Source organism: Leiobunum rupestre, chromosome 2, assembly GCF_980474605.1.
Source record: "Leiobunum rupestre chromosome 2, qqLeiRupe1.1.hap1, whole genome shotgun sequence".
Classification (NCBI taxonomy): domain Eukaryota; kingdom Metazoa; phylum Arthropoda; class Arachnida; order Opiliones; family Sclerosomatidae; genus Leiobunum; species Leiobunum rupestre.
The window spans coordinates 87,980,578-88,003,703 of NC_143385.1; the positions used below are offsets into that span (position 1 = coordinate 87,980,578).

The 23,126-nt window shown below is 37.9% G+C and overlaps 1 protein-coding gene across 1 annotated transcript; it reads right to left on the reverse strand.

The window, feature by feature from the left end:
* Positions 1–492: 492 nt before the first annotated feature.
* On the reverse strand, positions 493–21,982 carry LOC149960255 (uncharacterized). Its single transcript, XM_090167426.1, has 12 exons — positions 21,669–21,982; positions 20,044–20,113; positions 19,711–19,844; positions 18,964–19,058; positions 18,740–18,900; positions 7,725–7,817; positions 7,043–7,157; positions 6,906–6,972; positions 5,264–5,300; positions 5,169–5,191; positions 4,206–4,275; positions 493–781 (listed from the first exon to the last, which is right to left on the reverse strand). Exons 1-12 carry the CDS (start codon positions 21,980–21,982, stop codon positions 557–559), a joined length of 1,404 nt encoding a protein of 467 aa, XP_090023552.1. The 3' UTR covers positions 493–556.
* Between the last annotated feature and the right edge of the window lie 1,144 nt (positions 21,983–23,126).

Sequence of the window (23,126 nt, forward strand, 5' to 3'; positions counted from 1 at the left end):
GTGGTTAGCGCTTTCGTCTCGCAGCATGAGGAGCCGGGTTCGATCCCAACTTGTGGCACTGGGTGAAAACTCGGAACTACTCCTTCTGCGTTGAGTTTGCAAGTTCTCTCCCCACTGGTTAAAGGGGTTTTCCCCGAGCTCTTCGGTTTCCCCTTCCCATAAAAACTTGTCTAGGTTAACGGAAATAGTTAGTGTAGGGAGCTGTTGGCTCGCGTGGCATGAAGGGCTTTCCACCACCCTCCTACGCATTGTAACCCGGCCACCAGTTTAAGGGCATTATAAGTCGCTAGATGACTTAGGCCTAAGGTGGTGCCTTGGGTATTAGCCTAGCTGATTATATTTATAATATAATTACGAAGTTGTCAAATTGATTTATGTTACTTAACCTTTCCTGCAAGTGTAGGTACATCGCCTTTATCTGCTTTGTGAACCAAATGCTCAAATTAAATTCCATGGATATTTTATTGAAATCCTTGTTAGACGTATTTTGAATTATTTCGAAATTAAAAACATTTAAAAAAACAGTTCTTAAGAAATAGTGATTTGCTGTGGGTGATCATATGTCTTCTGTCGAAGCTTCGGTGGATTTTGTTGGTAATGTCTCATCTTCATCTTCGTCTTCGTCTTCCTCGTGTTCGTCGATGTTCCAAAATTCCACCCAACGAGGGTTGTCGTTTAGTTTTTCGGTGACGTACGACTGAACTTTGTCCACCAAACCTGGGAAGGCTAGTCCCATGAACATACCCACGGCGGCGATCACGTAACCGAATACATCCAGAGTCTAACGAAAATAACATTTACATTATTACGATCAAGAAAGTTTTCTATAGTCGATAATCCAAAATTGCACACATCCCCCTTTCTTTAGGGGAAAAACAGCTCTGCCAGACAAAACAATAACCCTTTCCATAAAATGTTCGTAACGGTAAGAGGGAGAAAGAAAACTGTTTTTAGGATGATTTAGATCAACGTTATATATATATTACCATATGTAACATAATTACTCATAAGTATGCCACTGTACCTTTATTCCATTCAAAAATCTTCACTAACGGTTTGTTTCACCACAAACCAGTAAAAAGGAGGATTACGTTAGATTTTAAACTTTTTATTCATCCTAGTAATTTTGCCAGTCACACTATTGGCTAGTAACATATTTATTTAAGCCAATGGAAAACCTCGAAATTGATATGCAATTTTTTTGCGTCGGAATTTTAGTCCGCCCAATGTAGCTTTATTGAAATTTATAAACTCGCTGGGTTTGTGCGGATGAAGTTAAAATATGAGTAATTTAGAAAAATAAAAGGTTGGGGAAAATGACCAATATGTGATCGCTTTCCGAAAATGGAACAAGTCGTCGAAGTGGAATATTCCACCAGCCTTATTAAAACCCATATCAAGCCTAGAAGAGTTAGGCCTAGGCTCATAAGAATCTTCCAAGATTCCAAACTTGTAGATGCGCCAGAAAAGCTCAACCTGAATTTCACCTATTTTTTCCAATAAACCCTTACGAAAATGAAGGATCATAATTTGATCCAAATTTGATTTAATTTATTGGATCCAAATGTGATCAAAAATTGGCCAGATCAAACGGGGATCCTATTACAGTTGGATCCAATTTTGTTTTTACTTTAAGACCTCTCGATAAAATTTACGATCAAATTTATATCAAATTGGGATCCAAATTGGATCAAGTAAGGATAGATATTATGAAATTTGAATGCCAATTGGATCCAATTTCGTAAATTGGGATCCAATATATATCACAATTTTATACATATTGAAATCCAATGAGATTGGATCAAAGTGGGATCCCATGAGATTGGATCAAATTGGGATCCCATGAGATTGGATCAAATTGGGATCCCATGAGATTGGATCAAATTGGGATCCCATGAGATTGGATCAAATTGGGATCCCATGAGATTGGATCAAATTGGGATCCCATGAGATTGGATCAAATTGGGATCCCATGAGATTGGATCAAATTGGGATCCCATGAGATTGGATCAAATTGGGATCCCATGAGATTGGATCAAATTGGGATCCCATGAGATTGGATCAAATTGGGATCCCATGAGATTGGATCAATTTGGGATCCCATGAGATTTGGAACCCGATTGGATCTAATGATATTTGGATCCGGTCTTGATCCAATTAGATTTGGATCAGCTCTTAATTCAGTGATAACTAGATCCAGTTGGGATCCAATGAGATTTGGATCCAGTTGGCATTCAAAGAGATACTTGGACAAAAATGCATTTTTGGTGGCATGAATTATAATTAAATAACCTTAACAGCAGATACTACACTTTTCACTTAGCCGTGAGAGTCCCTCACAGTGTCGCACATGTGACAATTAACTATAGCCGAAAGGACGAGAACTGTCAAACTTTGAGGAAAAATTTCTTACATACATAACAAAACATGCCAAGAAACGATAAGAAACTATAAAGAAAAGCTAATCTTTAGGCCAAAAAGCTAGGAAACCTACAAAACCTGCCAATAGACGTCTACTTTGGCCTAAAATGAAGAAACTGACCAAAAATGGCACGTGCATCACGTGCTCTAAACGATCAAAACGCGGTAAACGAAAATAATTGAGGTAAATATAACAATAATTAACAAAATCAATGAATTATATCCCCACCCAAATCCCTTGTTTTTACACCTGCTTGCGCTTAGATGGTAGATTAAATAAAACAAACAAATGTAATTGGCCAGAACCGAGTGACGTCACTGTAACTTTGGGAAGGCTAACTATTAGAGAACCGACTAGAGTGTAGAAGGCAGGGAACAGACTTAAAATAAGACGACGCGTAAACCAAAACCACCCAAAATTTTATCAAGTCATTTTCGTAAGGGAACTTACTTCTTTTATTTGACAATGCAAATTTATTTTAGAACGTGAGTCTCCGAGAATTTAATTAATTTGCAAATTTATTACATTAACAGAACTTGACACTATATTGTATTTCATTTTAGCTCCTAAGCCTTGGTTGTTCAAACCGGTTTTTTACTAAAATAATGGCCGTCGGTTTATCAGACATAGAGCTAGTTATACAACGGCATTATCGGCATTTGAGATTCGATGACGTCAAATATGACGTTAAATATTACGTAGGGTACGTATGACGCAATATCTGTGAAACAAACCGTTAGTGAAGAAATAGAGCTAGTGGCATACTTATGAGTAAATATGTTACATATGATATTACTCCTTGTTTTCATAAAATACTAGCTAATAAATATTTAAGAATTAACAATACTTTCACAGAGTTGATATGAGTATTGCAATAATAATTCATTTAATTAGTATCGAAAATAAATTAAAATCAGTTTGAACTCCAAAGTCACCAAGCCTATTTTTGGGGAAATTTTACCGGAAAATGCAAAAAGTGCAGCCAGCTTTTGGTTTCATTTTATCGAAATAGATGGTAGATGACGTAGAAAAACAGTGAAAGCACGTAGAAATATTTTATGGAAAGGCCTATTCTCAGCCCCGTCCCGCCAAAAAAATGAGAGAGCAGTGTTGTCAGATTATATTATTAGAAAATGTCCAAATTTCGTTTTCCCGAAAAATGTGTAAAACTAATATTTTGCGGTGTAGTATCGACTAGTCCTATTGCATCTAAACTGTCACAGGGTCCCGGGGAAAATTATGTCATCAAGGGCCATTGGTGCTGGCGTATAAACCTTCTGACATAAATTTTCGCACAACTCTGGAGCAGCCCTGGAACTATTCTATAAAGAAAGGGTGCAATCTCAACTAATTTTTGGGTGCGCCACTGATAAAAGGGAAGATTTCGACCTCTAAAATGCGTATTTTAAAAATTGGAAATTTATGCACCATTGCTATAAAGTTTATTTTCTGAGATCGTTATTCTAGTGAATCAGAGGTTTTTTTAATCCTTTGAGTAATCCAGCATCAGATTCGGCACTTTTTAAAAAACATTTCTAATCCATAGATAATTTTTAATTTATATCTCATTTTTTCGATTTTATTGAATTTATTGATTTAAAAACAATTATAAAGGACATTTTTGAATAATTTTGTACCGGATCCCAGGACAATTTACAATACCATAATAACTCATGTTAATCCAAATAAAATGCTTAATTACTTCGAATGTTAAAAAATGGCGCTAGGTTTTGTCATTGGAGAGCCGAATATCCGGTTGCATTTTCTTGCCAAATAGACTTACCGTGGTTTTGGGCCTGTGCGTGTAATACGTGATATTATTTGGAGTTAACTGTATTGTAACATTCACTTCACTGGAAAGAAAACGAACGTATATCTTAAGTCAATTCAAAGTTTGTTGTAAAGGGTACCCGCGTGTGTTTCACAACAATTTCTTCAAATAATAAATTTCTGCTCTGGAAGTTATCTTTGATCTTTTAGCCGTAATTAATAGTTATCGTTTTACAAGAATTGAAACACACGAGGGTTCCGTTTTTGTACCCCCCTCACGTGACGAGGCTAGACCATGCACAGTGTTCTAGAAATCCCAAATTTTGAAATAAATTCCACGAAATATGATGTGGAAATATTTTGACATATTATGGCTCAGTTTATCAGATAAAGCGTCCATGATCATACGGTCTATTATAATATAAGAATGGAATCACTGTGACGCCTGGCGGCGGAACTAGTTTCCGTAAAGGAATATCGAAAATCTATCGACGGATATGGATAGTATACCATCAGATTAGTCATTATGGAAAATTTCAGCTTCTTGGGTATATTACACTCTCTGCACAGGCGAAATAACTTAAAATAAGAGTATTCAGAAGGCTATTTCCCAAAACCGCGCCAGTGCCATCTATAACTTTTATCAACAATTTCAAGAAGTTTAATTTCATTTACTAAAATTTGTAATCTTGACATTACTAAAAAATATAATTATTTTTGTTATTCTTTATAAGGTGCGACTATAATGGCGTCCATGTCTGAAAACCCTTACATGTATCAAGGAGTCTTTACAGTAGGATGAATAACAGATGTACGCTACTTTCCCTCTATACATAATCCATACCCTTATTGTATTCAATTATAATTTCTTCTTTTGGGTCCTAATATCAACCCAAAAGTGAGATTGGAATTGCTTCCGTAACCAAATTTCCCAGTTGGACTATTGTGGTTTTACGATTACAGTGTCATAACTTACTAATTTCTCCAGCTTAACATGCTCTGAAAATATAATAAAAGTAATTTAACAAATATAATTCACTTCCTATTTAAATGAAAAATTTGCAGCATTACCTTTTCCATTTCCTTCTTCAATTCGTATTTGTAGCGGCTAGAAGTAAAAAGAACAAGCGCTTTAAATATTGCGCAGGTTGTCCTAAATGTCTGTTTCTCATTTTAAACAAACGTAGAATTTTTAGGAACTAAAACAATGTTAATTCATATTCCTAAGGTCAAAGCGATCGAATTCCCAGTTAAATTAATTTCAAGAAACGGTTGAGAAAGAAAAGTATTAAGGCCAGTTCTACAATGACCAAGGGCATTTTTCTTGGAAATACCGATAGTGCCCGATCTCAGTTTCCAATAAGTCTTAGGGATAACAATTGGAAAAACCCCTCACCCCTAAGATACACAGCAAATTCTCAGACCCCCTCAATTATTAGACCACATTAAAAATATTAAATCTTTTTTAGATTTAAGCCTATTTATTTATGGTTTTACATTTTGAATACTAACCATACTAAAGGCGAAAAATAAGTACAAAAAAATAATTTTTAATTTTCGTATAAAACAATGACGATAAGTAACATAATTAAATAAGCTTGACACTTCATAATGTTTTATGGCTAATTTTCTGGTCAAACCTTTTTCGACACTGTCATTCTCTACAACGGAACGGTGTAGAATATTATCGTCCTTGGTAATAGTATATTTCAAATTGGGCATATTTGTGCTGAACAAAACCTTGATTATGGAACAGCTTTGAAAATCAGTGATACTTTTTGCAGAATGTTGTGATTGAAGAAACATTATAACGCAACCCAACTACCATCCTACTGGCATGGTGGTGCCTTGGGTATTAACCTAGCTGATTATTATTGTTATACTTATTGATATTATGCTACTTAATTATACCATGGCAAATAACCCCCAGAAGGACTAGTAAGGCAAGCAAAAGTTCGTATAGAGAATTTTCCCTAGAACTGTCACGCGCAACTAACGTAGCGCTACCTTCCGATATTTAGCGGAAATGAAAATTTAGGACAATATGGCTGCCTACCGACGTCGGGTTAATTTGACATTACTATATTCAGCAAAAATCCTGTAGATGTTTTTAAACTTATAACTTCGTATGTTTTAGTATCTGAAGGTCTGCTTAAAATGTAATTTATCTTCTCAAAAGATTTAATAATTATTCTTTGAAATTGGGTTTCAAAAATAATAATAATATAATAATATCTGCAAATTATAAATAACTTCAGCAAAGGCTTAAAAGTTAAAAACTATTTATTTAACTTAAACTTTAAAAAACTTATCAATGAAGTTACATTTAATTTTTAACCATCTTACTTAATAAATAAGTATGTATGCTCACATTGTTTTATAATAGTTCTAGCTGAAAAATCATTAAAATGTATTTACCATTTATCAATGAAACCTCGCTTACTCTTTTGGACGCGGCCATATTTATGTGGTGAATTTACAACTCAAGAGAAGAGCGCTAGATGGCGCGTTGTTCGATTAGCTAGACGAAAACGGGCCAACATTTGTACGCTTGCCTTACAACTCCTTCTGAGGGTTATTTCTCGATGATTATACTATGGTATGTGACGTAACATTTGCGCGACCTAATTTCGACCTGTAGTATTAATCACGTTTCTGCAACGCCATCCACCATACTGCGTGTGGTATTGACATCCAGTTTAAATCTACTCACTCGCAGTCTTCTTTGCACTTTTTCCAGCACTTGTTGATGGCTTTAGACGGAATGTCGAAGTATTCCTCTGAAATGATAATAAACGATTAGTATTTGACGTTCGTTAGAGATAATAGTGGTTGTTTAATTGTACTCACTGGAACTGGGTGTTTTCTTTTGACAACGGCTCATTCCTTCGAAAATGGTGATCGAGGGTGCGATACAGCCGTGTTTAGCCCTCGATTGCTTCCACATGCATCGAACGTAACAGGTCTAAACGGGAAATTTGAAATGTACACACTTGGAATGTCTAGGGAAGACTAGAGCTCGGCGTTTGGATAAGAATTAATCACTTTATTTATTTTTATCCAAAACACACATTTATCCACAAATTACCGGAAAAAATCTATTATTTTTACATGTTAAATTGCTTTTTAGTCTGGATAATACCCACGAATAAACAGTTAATCGTAATTTCTATGGTTAATCGAAATTTTAGCGATTATTGTATCTGTTTCGCCGAGCTCTAGGGAAGACTATGGTGACCCTGATGATTTTCAGCTACCCTAATACCGCATGCCACGCGGGCTAACAGTTCCTTACTCTCATAATTAATATTAAACTCGAGAAGTTTTAATGGAAAGGGAAGAAAAACCCTTTAACCAGAGGGGAGATAACTTGTAAACTCAGAAAGAGTTGTTCCGAGTGTTCACCCAGTGGCACAAGCTGATATTGTGCCCAACTCCTCGTACTGCGAGACAAAAGTACTAACCACTCCGCCACCCTACCTTGAAACCCCCGCTTCGACATATTGTTCCGATGATTTCTCAAACGACTTACGTTTTTGTTCCTGATCCTGGGAAAGCGAACATCTGGCATGAGGTTGTCTTCGTAATGAGTGCAATCTCCGATTTGATTCACGATGTCCGAAGCCTGTAGATTTTAAGGTTAAAGTTAATGCTAAAGTTAAAGTTAGAGTTAAAGTTGTAGTTATTAAAACATGCTAATTATCCATTACATTTACTAAATTCCACTTTTTATTGGATATCAAATAAAAACGGTTACTCTTTTCGGCAAATACATGTATTTTAGATATATTTGTTACCTTCGCTAATTGCCTACTACAAGACCACAATTTATCTTAAAAACTACAAGCCCATAATTTATCTTAAAAACTACAAGCCCATAATTTATCTTAAAAACTACAAGACCATAATTTATCTTAAAAACTACAAGACCATAATTTATCTTAAAAACTACAAATGTGTTGATAATGGTGACTAAGTTTCCAGTCCTAAGGATCGCCATTTTGATGGTATATCAATATTTTCAAGGCCGGGAATTCTATGTTTCGAACAGCTGTTTAGGTATTAGCAAAAGTAGTATAAGACCCAAACGTGGGTCAGTTGTACCTTCGCACCTATCAAAATTGCTAGTGAGACCTAGTCACACTATAGACTACATAACCTACTAGTTGGAATAGTACTAGCAACACTATATTTAGTCTATAGTTTGGCGCAATTTTCTCTTTTCGATTTACTCGCCCGTTGTTACGTCTTTTCCCTGTAAGAAAAGTTTCGAGCCGTAGGAGAATAAATCAAGTACTGGTTAAAATAAAAACATTATATTTTATTTACTTTAACTCGATAAGTAGCGTTAACACGCATTGATGAAGGTTTAAAAGACAACTGAGATAATTTACATTTTTGATGTTTTTATATACAAAATTAATTAACCTTTAAACTGATTAATATTTCCTTTTTATGTTCGTTCTTTTAGGTTGATAAAACATTTTCTTTTTTATTGGTGAAACAACCTTTTCTTTTAGTTTCTTTATTTTGTTTACTTAAGTCACAACATTCTCCGCCCGATGAAAAGGTGAAATTTTCATCCATCGTTGATTTCCAGGTTATAGAGATTCTGCACGGTTCTCTTTATTACCGCTCCACTAGGCAGACGCACAAAGTAGCCTCGTATCTTTCCGTCTCGACCAAGAAGCACCCGAGTGATCCGACCAATTCGCCACACTTGCCGTGGTAGTTTAATAGAGTCATCTATGAGGACAACATCGTTGACCTTGAATGAAACCGGATCGGAAACTGGTCTGCTACTATGTGCTGAACGAAGCTCTAATAGATAATGATGTCGCCAGCGATTCCAGAACTGATTGATAATGACTTGTCGATGACGGAGCCTTTTAGACAGTTGATTTTTGTTGGCATCTGGCTTGGTACTCCTGAATTCTTGATCTGGAATTGCCGTAGCTCGTTGACCAATAAGGAAATGAGAAGGCGTCAATGGTTGTAGCTCGTTTGGATCAGTCTCGTTACACGTCAATGGTCTGGAGTTGACTACAGCTTCGACTTCGGTTAAACTCGTCATAAGTTCTTCATAAGAAAGTGAATTTTTTCCAAGCGTCCTCTTTAAGCAGGTCTTTACAGAACGGACAAGTCGTTCCCAAAAACCCCCCACCAAGGGGATCGCTCCACAATGAATTTCCAATGAATACCTTGGTGACCCAAATATTCTTGAAACGGCTTGCCTTCAATGTTCTTATACAGCTTCTTCAAATCTTGGTCGGCTCTTTTGAAGGACTTGGCGTTATCTGAATATATCGTCGAGCAGATCCCTCTTCGAGCTACGAATCTTCGGAAGGCCATCATGAACTTGTCAGCGCTCAGATCGGTTACCAGCTCTAAATGGACGCCTCTCGTAACTCCACAGGTAAATAGTGCTATGTAGACCTTTGTATGACTCCCAGCTTCTCGAGTGTAAAGGGGGCCGGCAAAGTCTATTCCAGTGACGGTGAATGGAGGCGACTCTTTAACTCTATCCAATGGCAAGGGTGCAGCAACTTGATTTCCAGCTTTGACCTTGAATCGGCGACAGACCATGCATTGTGCGATCGTTTTCTTCACCATTTGTCGGGCTTTCATAATCCAAACGCTTTCTCGTAATTGGGTCAAGGTACTATTCAAACCCCCGTGCATAACAATGCAGTGACTTTCTCGTACTAACAACTCGGACCACTTGTGTTTCGAAGGTAAAAGAAATGGGTATTTAACGTGGTATTCGAAATTCGAGTTATGAAGTCGTCCACCAACTCGCATTACGCCACCTTGTAGAAACGGGCCAAATTGACTGATCTTCGAATTCTTAGGAAGTGGCTGGTTATCTTTTAGTCTCTGCATTTCTTCCGGGAATGACTGCTCTTGTACTTGACGTATCCACAGTTTTCGTGCGTTGTCGACTTCGGAGGCGTTTAATGGGCCATTGGTTTTGGTTGATCTTGTTTTTCCATTATTGGCAAAGCGCAGTATCCAGGCGGTCACTCTAAGTACTCGTGTCGCAGAACTGTAATTCTCCAGGTCAATGCTTGGGTGTATCTCTTCCATGCAACTGGACATCTGGATAGTACGTCTCTCTTCGTCTACTTCTTTAGAATTGTGTTGCGATTTTTCCACAGGACATGGCCAGGACGATTTATCTTGTCGCAACCATGGTGGCCCTTTCCACCAAATCTCATTGGATATCAGTTCCTTGATGGTACACCCTCTGGACGGCAGATCAGCAGGATTCGTCTTTCCGGCACAATGACTCCATGACAATGGCTCTGTTAAGGTGTGAACTTCGGCAACACGGTTAGCTACAAAGGGCTTCCATTCTCTTGACAAACGTTGAATCCATTGAATGACGATAGTTGAATCGGACCAACAATGATATTTGGTGATATCGCCTTCAAATACGTCCAATGAGTACTTCAACAATCGGGAACCGATCAAGGCTGCCATCAATTCGAGACGAGGTATCTTTAACTCTTTAATTGGGGCGACTCTGGTCTTAGACGAAAGAAAACTGACTCCAATTTTTCCAGTTGTCGTCTCGTATCTCAAGTACGTGACAGCTCCATAGGCCTGCTTGCTAGCGTCGCAAAATAGATGGATTTCTTGAGAACGAATCTCTTCATCTGCACCTTCGTAGTACCATCGAGGAATCGAAACGTGCTGTAAATCTGGGAGTTCAAGACACCATTGATTCCATTCCCTTTCAAGCTCTGGTGTCAGCTCACTGTCCCAATCAATTCCTTGAATCCATAACCTTTGAAAGAGAATTTTCACTCGTATCAGGAACGGTGATAAAAATCCGATAGGATCGAAGACTCGTGATGCTGCTTGTAAAACACTTCTTTTTGTGTTTCGTCTTGTTGTCAGAAATTCTAGTAAAGATGACACATTGAAAGTTAGAACATCTGGTTTTGATCTCCACAAAATTCCGAGGACCTTTAGAGGTAGTAGAGAATTTTCTGATGACAAGGCTAGTGATTTTTCTTCATGCGTGCCATGACCTTGCCAACATCGAGAAAGTTCTTCGGAATTTGAGACCCATTTTCGAAGATTCATTCCGGCTCCGGCGAGAATGCTCTTTGATTGATGGTACAACATCTTAGCTTCTTTGACGTTCGACCTTCCTGTTACCAAATCGTCCACGTAAATACTTTTCATGAGCTCTTGGCATGTTTCGGGATACTGATCTTTAAATTTTTCGAAATGAAATTTCAAAGTCGCGGCCAACAGGAACGGACTTGAGCTCACACCAAACAGGACTCTTGTCATACGAAAGTGAATGAACTCCACTGGCTTGTCTTTTTTCGGCAATGACTTTATCCAAAGGAACCTTGTAAATTCTCGATCTTGAGGCGCTAGTGAAATCATCAAGAAAGCTTTCTCGATATCAGCCATCATAGCTATCTGGCTTCTTCGGAAACGTATCAATATGGCCAGTAGGTCTGGATTTAAGTTCGGTCCCGGGCTGAGTAGATAATTTAGTGACGGAAAACCCCTCTCGTGAGCCGCTGCATCGTAGACAATACGAAGCTTTGTGGTCTCTTTGTCTTCTCGAATAACTGGAAAGTGAGGTATATAGTATCCTGAGTCTAACGAATTTACCATTTTTTGTGGAATCTCTTCTATGATTCCTTGCTCCAAGTACTCTCCAAAGGTATCGTGGTATCTGAAGTATAGTTGAGGATCACGTTGGAATTTCTTTAATAGAACTTGCATGCGTCTATGAGCCAATCCGAAGTTGCTTCCCAGTTGCTCGTTTTTATCTTGTCTCCATGGTAATTGAACTTCGTACCGATTGTTTCGAAACTGGATATTAGAATTATGTCTGGTGATTATTTCTTCGTCAGTTCTAGAGATAGATGTTTCTTCTTTGATCCCCAAGGATTCAAGCTCCCAAAAGGCCTTAAGTTCTTTAGTTGTTTCTTCTTCAACTTCAGTGGTAGCACCCATGACAACCACGGCTTGGGCGAAGACATTTGACGTCATAGGAGCCGGTCCTTGGACTGCCCATCCAAGTCTGCTCTCCAATGCGACGAAGAAGTCATTCAGTCTGCAAATTTCTCCAGTGACTATGGACCAATAATAGTCTGCGGTTATTAGCATTGACAGCTCCCTTTGTACTGGTTGGCCTTAATTTCTGCTCTGTCTGCTAATTGGATTCCTCTGTTCACCATTATTTCTCGGATACTTTCGTCGGGCATACTGATGACGGTTCCCAGTATCTTTGGACTCTCAAAGACCGTCATCTCGCAGTAACTACTCGGATCACTCAAGTTTCGTAAGGTGACCTTGACCTTTCTTCGAATTGACGTAGTTGACTTTTCATTTTCAAAGCCTCCAACGGTGATAGCTCTTTGACCTACTACCGGCAGGTTAAGACGATCTACGACCTCTTTTGTTATGAAAGATCTTTGGGCTCCATTATCGAGAAGACATCGAATAGGTTGCTTCCCATTGAGTCCTTCAGCATATACGACAATCGTTTGAAGAAGAACTTGCTGATCATAGGATTCTCTTGCGGGACCAACTGCTGCCATAGTGATCAAGGTTGTATCTTCTTTATCCAATTTTTGGTTCCTTACGTCATGAATATCTCGACATATCGAAATATGATGTCTTCTTTGGCATTTCTTACATTTTTCTTTTGATTTGCATCTTCGAGCGGTATGTCTTTGTTTGAGGCACAGGAAGCATCGGTCTTGTTGGGACAATAGCTCCATCTTCTTTTCTAAAGTTGTGGTTTTACAGTCTTCGGGTTTATGAGTGGTGTCGCTGCAATAGTAGCATGACTCTGTGCTGGTTACTGCTATGTTCAAGACGGACGTGGTAGGAACTCTGGCTCTCGATGGAAATCTATTTGTCCTTGAACTACTGGCATCTTCTCTCGGAAATGTGCCTCCTCTCCTGGCCAGACTGATGGACTGATCCTCTTTGCTGTCTCTTATTGGACGATTCAGGATTGACGCGCGCTCTCGGCATTCGACTTCCTTCCTCAGATAGTCCATCAGGATACTGGCATCGTATTCATCTAGATCTTCGAGCTGTCGTGAATACTCCAAAGCAATATCATGTGGTAGTAGCTGTGTGACCATGTGACAGAACAAATATCCATAGTTTGCTCGTGGAATTCCCAACGCTTCTAGACACTTTACTTGTACATCACAAGTGTCATACAGAAACCTTAAACCTGCAATGTCGGATGACCTTCTGATTGGATCCAGCCTTGTTATTTTTTCGAGATGGCTGCTGATAGCCGCTCCTTTTCGACCATATCTCTTCTCTAGTAGATTCACGGCGACTTCGTAGTTTTCTTCCGTGAGAGGCAAACCTGCTAACGTATTTTGGGCTTTACCATCCATGTACGACTTTAGATATACAAACTTCGTAACGTTGCCGATGTTAGCTTTGGAATGAATAGCGGCATTGAACTGGTCCCAGAAACTTCGCCATTGCGTAGGGTCTCCTTGGAATTGTGGTATTGTGACTCGAGGAAGATTGACTATGGCTTGATATCCGTTATCTTCGTTCGGATTGAATTTACTACTTGAATATCGTAACTCTTCTTCGTTGTCTTGAATGAACCTCTCCACTTTTGTCAGTCTCTCGATAATGTCCTCTCTGTAGCTTTCCACTTCATCGACTTCTTTCTCAATGAGGTCCTCGGGAATGAGGCTTTCTAATTCGGCGTCTTTGGTAGACAGTTTCTTTTCTTTTTCTTGGAGTTGCTTAAATAATGTATTTAGTCGCTCTTTACTTCTCTGGTTACCTTTGTCCCATTCTGCATCGATATCATGCATAAGCGCGGTAGTCCTGGTTCTCAAAGCTTTTCTCTGCTTTAACATTCGCTCCATGATTCAATTCGCTGTGGCCTTCTCGATCTGCAGATGTTAAGCGTCTTTCCTTGTAAACTCGACTAAGACAGGATACAATTCTTGTGACGTAGACCTTCTTACTGAACTGAAACTTGGTTACGTTCCCTCCCGGGTTTCGGCACCATTATGTTACGTCTTTTCCCTGTAAGAAAAGTCTCGAGCCGTAGGAGAATAAATCAAGTACTGGTTAAAATAAAAACATTATATTTTATTTACTTTAACTCGATAAGTAGCGTTAACACGCATTGATGAAGGTTTAAAAGACAACTGAGATAATTTACATTTTTGATGTTTTTATATACAAAATTAATTAACCTTTAAACTGATTAATATTTCCTTTTTATGTTCGTTCTTTTAGGTTGATAAAACATTATTTTCTTTTTTATTGGTGAAACAACCTTTTCTTTTAGTTTCTTTATTTTGTTTACTTAAGTCACAACACCCGTTGACATACGTTCTAAAACGCTTCACTCGGTGGCGCTGGAGTACCTCGATTTTGATGACGTATTTTCCGACCCGGGTCGTTTCCCTTTTTAGTTCCACATCTATATGTATATATAGAGTGGGACTATTGTTTTCGTTAGAATGTTGTGAAGTGTCGTCGTCGTCCAACTTTTAAACACCTTCCATATCTTTTGAACGGGTTGACATAACCCCACCGTTTTTTCTAAGAATGCTTAATATGGTTGCCACTATCTGCACAACCAAGTTTCACGGGTTAAATTTAGTTAGCGGCGCTTTGCCAGCCCCTTCTATCCGACCCCCCTTAGGCACTTTTAAAAAAAATACGCAGTCTTATTTTAAAAATACGCAGTCTTGTAATTTTGGATACGATTGACTTTTAAATTCCGTTTAAGTTTTAATCTATATAACCGCTGTACCTCTACAATGTGCGCACGTTTCAGCTCTGTCGTGGAAACAGGGGGCGCAAAAGCCCCCCTTTTCCGATTGTGGCCGTTGATTTACGCACGCTGATTATTACCCAACTGAGTGACTTAAAAATTTAATTTCTTTTTTAAATTACGTATTTACTTTAGCTCTAATGGTTTACCAGGTTTCGGTGCCCTAGAAAAATTAGGGGCCCTTGGGCGCCGCATAAACCACATTCCCGCTGACGTTCGTTTTTGCCTTACGCAGAGTGCGTGATTTACGTATCGAAGCCGCGTATGGCCAGAAGTAACAAATAAGTGTCACACTTGCTTATCGAAGCCGCGTATGGGCAGAAGTAACAAATAAGTGTGACACTTGCTTATCGAAGCCGCGTATGGACAGAAGTAACAAATAAGTGTGACACTTGCTTATCGAAGCCGCGTATGGGCAGAAGTAACAAATAAGTGTGACACTTACTTATCGAAGCCGCGTATGGCCTCAAGTAACAAATAAGTGTGACACTTACTTATCGAAGCCGCGTATGGCCTCAAATAACAAATAAGTTTGGCACTTACTTAACGGAGCCGTGTATGGCCAACGCTATTCGGGTGCGATTTGAGATATAACTTTGAAACTGGATGTAGTTATTAGGATGGTCATTGCGGATATTTTAATAGACTTAATTTTAATTTAACCAAGGCTTAGCTTGTTTTGGCCTAATTTTAACGCTATTCGAGTGCGATTTGAGATATAACTTTGAAACTGGATGTAGTTATTAGGATGGTCATTGCGGATATTTTAATAGAGTTAATTTTAATTTAACCAAGGCTTAGCTTGTTTTGGCCTAATTTTAACGCTATTCGAGTGCGATTTGAGATATAACTTTGAAACTGGATGTAGTTATTAGGATGGTCATTGCGGATATTTTAATAGACTTAATTTTAATTTAACCAAGGCTTAGCTTGTTTTGGCCTAATTTTAACGCTATTCGAGTGCGATTTGAGATATCACTTTGAAACTGGATGTAGTTATTAGGATGGTCATTGCGGATATTTTAATAGACTTAATTTTAATTTAACCAAGGCTTAGCTTGTTTTGGCCTAATTTTAACGCTATTCGAGTGCGATTTGAGATATAACTTTGAAACTGGATGTAGTTATTAGGATGGTCATTGCGGATATTTTAATAGACTTAATTTTAATTTAACCAAGGCTTAGCTTGTTTTGGCCTAATTTTAACGCTATTCGAGTGCGATTTGAGATATCACTTTGAAACTGGATGTAGTTATTAGGATGGTCATTGCGGATATTTTAATAGACTTAATTTTAATTTAACCAAGGCTTAGCTTGTTTTGGCCTAATTTTAACGCTATTCGGGTGCGATTTGAGATATAACTTTGAAACTGGATGTAGTTATTAGGATGGTCATTGCGGATATTTTAATAGACTTAATTTTAATTTAACCAAGGCTTAGCTTGTTTTGGCCTAATTTTAACGCTATTCGAGTGCGATTTGAGATATAACTTTGAAACTGGATGTAGTTATTAGGATGGTCATTGCGGATATTTTAATAGACTTAATTTTAATTTAACCAAGGCTTAGCTTGTTTTGGCCTAATTTTAACGCTATTCGAGTGCGATTTGAGATATCACTTTGAAACTGGATGTAGTTATTAGGATGGTCGTTGCGGATATTTTAATAGACTTAATTTTAATTTAACCAAGGCTTAGCTTGTTTTGGCCTAATTTTAACGCTATTCGAGTGCGATTTGAGATATCACTTTGAAACTGGATGTAGTTATTAGGATGGTCATTGCGGATATTTTAATAGACTTAATTTTAATTTAACCAAGGCTTAGCTTGTTTTGGCCTAATTTTAACGCTATTCGGGTGCGATTTGAGATATCACTTTGAAACTGGATGTAGTTATTAGGATGGTCATTGCGGATATTTTACTAGACTTAATTTTAATTTAACCAAGGCTTAGCTTGTTTTGGCCTAATTTTAACGCTATTCGCGTGCGATTTGAAACTTGATGTAGGTATTAGGATAGGTATTGCGGATATTTTACCAGAGTTAATTTTAAATTAACGAAGGCTTAGCATTTTTACGCAGTCTTGACTGGATTTGAGATACGGGGCTCAAACTTTTTATACATTTAAGAAGCTGAAGTCTGACCCTATGTTTAACTCTTTTAACGCGCGCCAAGGGTTAGTGAGCGTATGCGAATTTTCTTCGTAGTTCCTAGTGGATTTGAGATACGGAGCTCAAACTTACAATGCAGATAAAGAAGCTTACGTCTGACGTAATGCTTAACCTTTTGACACGCGCCAAGGCTTAGAGAATAATTAATTAATTCATCCATGTGGAACTAATATTACGGCCTTGGCCGACTTGTTTACTTTGCGACAAACTCTTATTAGCTACTATACCGTTCTAACACACTTTTGGGTCTAATGCTACTTTTGGTATTAGTGCTCGGTATTAGTATATTTTCGAGATATACATTTTACGATCACCGCTTTGGACACCAGTGTATTCTTGTATGAGATTTGTTAATTTTCACCAAGATTTTTACAAAATAATGCTAATTACGCATCTGTTATGCAACATCGCTAACTTACGCAAATAAATCGAAAACCTTTCTTCGAAAAATAATAATAACTTATATTAAGTTAGAACAATGAGTAAAAACAACGATATTTAAAAGTGCACAAGAATTTTTGTTTATTGGAAGAATAAATTTAAAACCCGATGACGGAGCGATAATGCAGCCGAAACTAGTCGGGTTTTAAATTTATTCTTCCAATAAACAAAAATTCTTCTGCACTTTTAAATATCGTTGTTTTTACTCATTGTTCTAACTTATAAATAATATTAAATAACTTATATTTTGTTAGACGTTTTACGATAAAATTATCTACATCCATATCTCGTTAACATTATTTGTTTCAGTCAACTTTTTAAAACTATTACATTTGAAAAATATTCTATATTTTGATCCTCCATTTGAAAGGAAATTAGTTCGCATTTGAAGTACTTTGACTCTGCGAAGGTCCATGTTTCATTTTAAGGCCCTTTTGGATAGGTCTTTCGTGAAAGATATATTTTCTAAAATTCCCACTTAACTATATGTGTAAAGTTTTGAATGATTCTCAACAGAGGTTAACAATAGACGCTTCAATAAAACCCATGTATTAATACATACAGTCTGGACGTGTAAACTAACTGCAATGTGAAAATGTGAATAAATGACGCCTATTAAGTAAATGATGAACCAAATATAATATAGACCTAGTATCCTTCATTCTAATTCAGAGAGCTTTCCTATGGACGGTTTTGTTACGAAGCCATTACACTTCCGGCACGTGACCTCCGAAAAATGGGCCTCCGTCATGAATTAGTTGCTGTGGGGCGCTATCTATTGATTGTTACTGTGCTAACTATGAGCAAGATTATCCGGCAGGAGGTGGGGAAACGCGATTGATTTCGAATCTAGGGAATGAGGTCTTGATTATCTTTAGCCTAACGGAGAGTTTTGGTGTGGACGCGAAAAAATCGTGTTAGGCCTAACCGAGCTTTTTGCGTCTTCACTCATTGAGCCGTTTTTGCATTTTATAAAATGAAAACCAACTAGAAGAATAAAGTTAATGTTAAACCTAGTTATCTTGCTAAGGATTGTAGTTGGCTTCTTTGGATAGCCACGTAGGAGAGAGGGTCTTTAATTGAAGCACCTATTATCACTGAACCGTCGATAACGAAATGGCGTACCTTGGTGTACGTGATCGAATATTTCGCACCTCTGAAGGCGGTGAAGTGGGCGTCTCTCTCTTCAGGAATATCTTCAGGCGCGTGAATGTAAATGTCCAGACCAGCAGCAATTTTCGGTTTCAAATATTGTCGATTGTCCGCACCCAGAACCATTAAGAGCTCTGTAACATATCGAGATAAAGATATATAAAATGTGTCACCAGAATTCAAGTTCGAAAGCGCACTTGGATTGTCCAATCCTGAAAGGTCTTCTTTTTCGTCCTTTTGGAAATTGATCATGAAACATAAGTTGCCCTTGTGAAGGGTCCAAATGGCTTGTCTAGAATTAGATTAGAGCGAAATCTAACGATTATAATCTGGTCTGTCCTAATAACATATAAAGACAATGGGCCAGTTGATATAATTATTATTTTTGGGGGGGGGTCTTTCTGAGTTTAATAATAATAATAATAATAATAATCAGCTAGGCTAATACTCAGGTGGCCGGGTTACAATGCGTAGGAGGGTGATAGCATGCCCTTCGTGCCACGTGAACCAACAGCTCCGTACACTCATCGGTATAGCGGCCATTTCCCAAATTGCCGGAATCATCTGTCCAAATTTTTGATCCAACAGGAATTAATATTGTAATTGAACTAAATACAACACATTTTAAATTTCAATTTTTGATCGAAGTGAAAATTGAATCGTCCAATTTTCGATATATTTTTAAATAAAATTTGTTTTACCATTCCCGTAAGGTTTACGAAGGATTCAGTATAGACGGATGAACAACGACAAGCGAGGGATAACAAATGGCGGTCGATAAATTGGGAAATAAGTATATACACATATATAAATGACTATCGTTACGTGAGTGTGATTCGTGTAAGCCTTTTAGTGGTAGCTACCCACGACGCAGATATATAGCCGGATTCGGCCGAACTAAAGATGGCCTTGAGTGTAAGTAGAAATATAAAATTATTCGATACCTGCAAAGTGTCGTTCGAATCAGTTTCTTCTTGCTCCTAATATAACAGGCCTTGAGAACTTCCCCTTTGTGGTAGCTCAGGTCCTTCAGCAACTTCAGATCCATTTCATCGGCCAGTTCTCGGACAATTCCGTCCTAATAACGAGATATTACTAAGTGACTCTCTTGATCGTGTATATACTGCTTTCCAAGTAACATCGCCAGCGTTAGGAGGCAAAGGCTTGTGGAAGGAAAGTATAGACAAGCTAGGCTCTCGTTAGCGACAAGCCAAGACGAAAATAAGCTTAGCTTATTTTCGTCTTGGTCGGTCAATAAATGAACAAAAAGCACTTACTGGGTGCTTTGATTCCTGTAGTTTGCTGCATAGTTCACCAGAATAATGACACAATGAAGATTTCTTTAGTCTAAAACAAAATAAAAATTTCAAGTGTTTTAGCATAATTTCAATAATTGCGTCCTAGGACCATTAAACAGACGCTTCAATAAAATAAATTCTCTTTTTACATCCCTCTACATAGAGTAAAGCCGATGAATGAATATAATATTTCCGGTTGGTCGGTTACCAGATTCCACTGGCTAGCCAAAGAGGCTAACCACAATCCATACTCGAGTCAAACCAAGTTAGCTAGGTTCGGTATTCACTTTATAAACAAAGATTTTAATCATTTATTATTTTCATTTTTCATAAGAGCAAAGACCTTTGACGAACGTTGAAGCAAGAAATCTCGGTTAGTCCTAACACACATTAAAAATTCCCCAGGACAGCTATCCTCTCCAAATATCGTTTTCACAATTTAACCTTCCACTATTAGCGTCACCTTGTGAAACAATGTAGCAAATTTTGGGTAAAAAATACTTAACATAAAAGATTTTTCAGATCGCTTAATACCAAAAGTAAATAGGGGGAGAAAGTCTGGCATTTGGGTCCAACCGCACGACGTCTTATTTCAGGGGTAAAATTTTTGGGCTTCGGAAATGACTTCCCCCTCGCCTGTTTACAGGGACACAAAGGTATCGGTTGTACTCCGTCACGATGAAAAATAGTTATCTATAAAATACGTGGATATTAAACTTTTGCTTTCGATTATTTGGTTAATTTAGTTCCTAAATAAAGTAGATATATGATAGAAACTAAAACACGACCTTTTAAAAATAATAACATGACTTTTGAAAAGAAATAAACCGTAACTAGAATAACGCTCACTTAAATCATGGAGAGCGTGGCGCCATCTAAGAGCAGAGATCGGGACTAATTGGTAAATCTACGATGTTAAGGCCTAACAATTTGCAAGTTTAACGAGCTTTTTTTAGTTTATTTTACAATTGATATAGTAATTATTAATTAAAATCAACCGTTATCGAAGGAAATAATGGTCAGCATTTGAAAGAGAGACTATTTGAAACCGCGAGGCGGTGACATGGTTGCCAGGGAATAAAATTAAAAAAATTCATCCTGAGCGCGAACCGGAATACCACAAATGCACAACTTCGCGCGTAATGTGCTATCCTTATCACGTGATCACTAGCTCTTTAAAAAGGGTGTCAAGCATGGTGGAAGGTAAAGTCTGAGGGCAGTGATAGACTTTATCCCCCAATTTACTTTTGTTAATACCGACCGTAAAAACGAGGTGGATATTGAACTCAATTCTGGTTTATTCCATTCCACGGCCCAAGTGGATTGTTACGTTGAGGATATGTCAATTTTAGTACGGAGAAAGGTACAGGATAGCTGTCCAAGAAAATCATTTATTTGTCTATGGTGGGGCCTAACAGACTTTTTTGCTTCGACGCTCTCAACTCATTGTGGTTTTTGGGCCCCTTTCAAAAACTAACCCTTACAAGGACCATTTAAAGAGTAGCTTGCAAGTCCAGACTCTATAATATATTGATACTTCCGAGCGGATCACTGAATGGGTTTTATTGAAGCGTCTATTGAAAATTTTTCTACGGTACTCTTACAAGTTTTTGGCATTGCAGACAGTGATACCGGGTACTTCGGGCTCGGGTGTGGGGTACTGTACATCCAGGACCCTCTTATTCGACCCGTATTCTCGGTAATATTCCTCGACCACGTAGGCGCACGGGACGGTGAAGACGCAGAAGAGAAAGAAGCGACAGAAATTCCAGGTGAGGGTCGTAACCTTCGATCGTTTCGATTTAGAAGGTTTCTTTTCGTCTTCGGGTGCCTCTTCGAAAGTGGAGTCGGTTCGAAGCCCGAAATCGCGAGCGTGCTCGGCGCTGTAGATCGAGGTGAAACTGGATTTTCGGTGCATTGCCCACCGCTGATTATAACGGTACCATTAAAGGACAGTATCTAAAACAAATAAAAAAAATTATACGTATAACCATAAGTAACATAGTAATCGTAAGCTGATTCGATGACCTTAAATGCTAGTATTTGAAATTGTTTTAATTTTTTTATTTAGTATAGCCATAAGTAAAATAATAACCTAAGTATGACACTGAATAATTTCGGATTATGATAGTCCATCGCGGAGGGATTTAGCAATCGGAAGGTTTGAAAGAGGAAACTGGTTACACCCTGGGGCGAAGTGGTGAGCATGTGGGCACAGTGGGCACAGTACCCCGCCCTCCCCATAGAAGAGTGACAGGCCCACAGATAAAAATTATTTCGTTGTTCTATTATACGTTGCCCACCTGCCCACGTGGTCAGTCCGTTTCCCTCACAACCTACTTTCTTTGTTGGGCTAGTTAGCCGTAAAGGGACAGGAATACTTCTCGGCAAATTTTATACTTTTGGTAATATTCACTACATTTATCGCATCAAGTCAAGAGAGGTATTCCAACTCAAATGATTAACCAAACCAAACCAAACCATTAAAATGTTAATTTGGTATTTAGAAAGCAGTAACCCAGTAAGACTTCTGAATAATGATAAATAAAATTATTACATGAATAGTTTTTACTAGAAACATCAACAAGTTGAACCATTATTACTGCATGTGAGTTTGATGGCGATAAATACGAACGAAAACGCATTGGAGTCTCAACTTCGAAGATATAACTACCTTTGGCAACGAAGGGAAAATTTATGGTGGTCAATTTCATGGTAAATGTATGATTCGATAATGTACCATTATTTTGCTAATGTAAACGTTATTTTCATTATTGTAAGGGTTTCATTTCATAAGCTTTCGCTATCGGCGACGATTTTTCGACCACCATTACCTGACACTTCCAAAGACTAGTAACAGCTCACGGAGAGTTCCCAGTCCTTAGCCACGAAAAGAATTAAATAATAATAATCTTAATAATCAGCTAGGGTTTGCTTTGGGTTTAAAAAGGTTTAGAAAAAAATTATAAACCCTTAAGGTTTGTTTTAGCAACTTGCATGGTTTGAAAAGGGTTTAAATGTTTAAAGGAAACCCCTATAGGTCAATGGAAAACCCTAAGGAT

What these genes read in the sequence shown, in the direction of transcription:
- LOC149960255 (XM_090167426.1), bottom strand. Translation starts at nt 21,982, where the DNA reads ATGCACCGAAAATCCAGTTTCACCTCGATCTACAGCGCCGAGCACGCT. An exon ending in CCAGGATCAGGAACAAAAAC is followed by an intron (nt 7,158 to 7,724) that starts GTAAGTCGTTTG and finishes TTTCCCGTTTAG; the next exon opens with ACCTGTTACGTTCGATGCAT. An exon ending in AAGTGCAAAGAAGACTGCGA is followed by an intron (nt 5,301 to 6,905) that starts GTGAGTAGATTT and finishes TTTTACTTCTAG; the next exon opens with CCGCTACAAATACGAATTGA.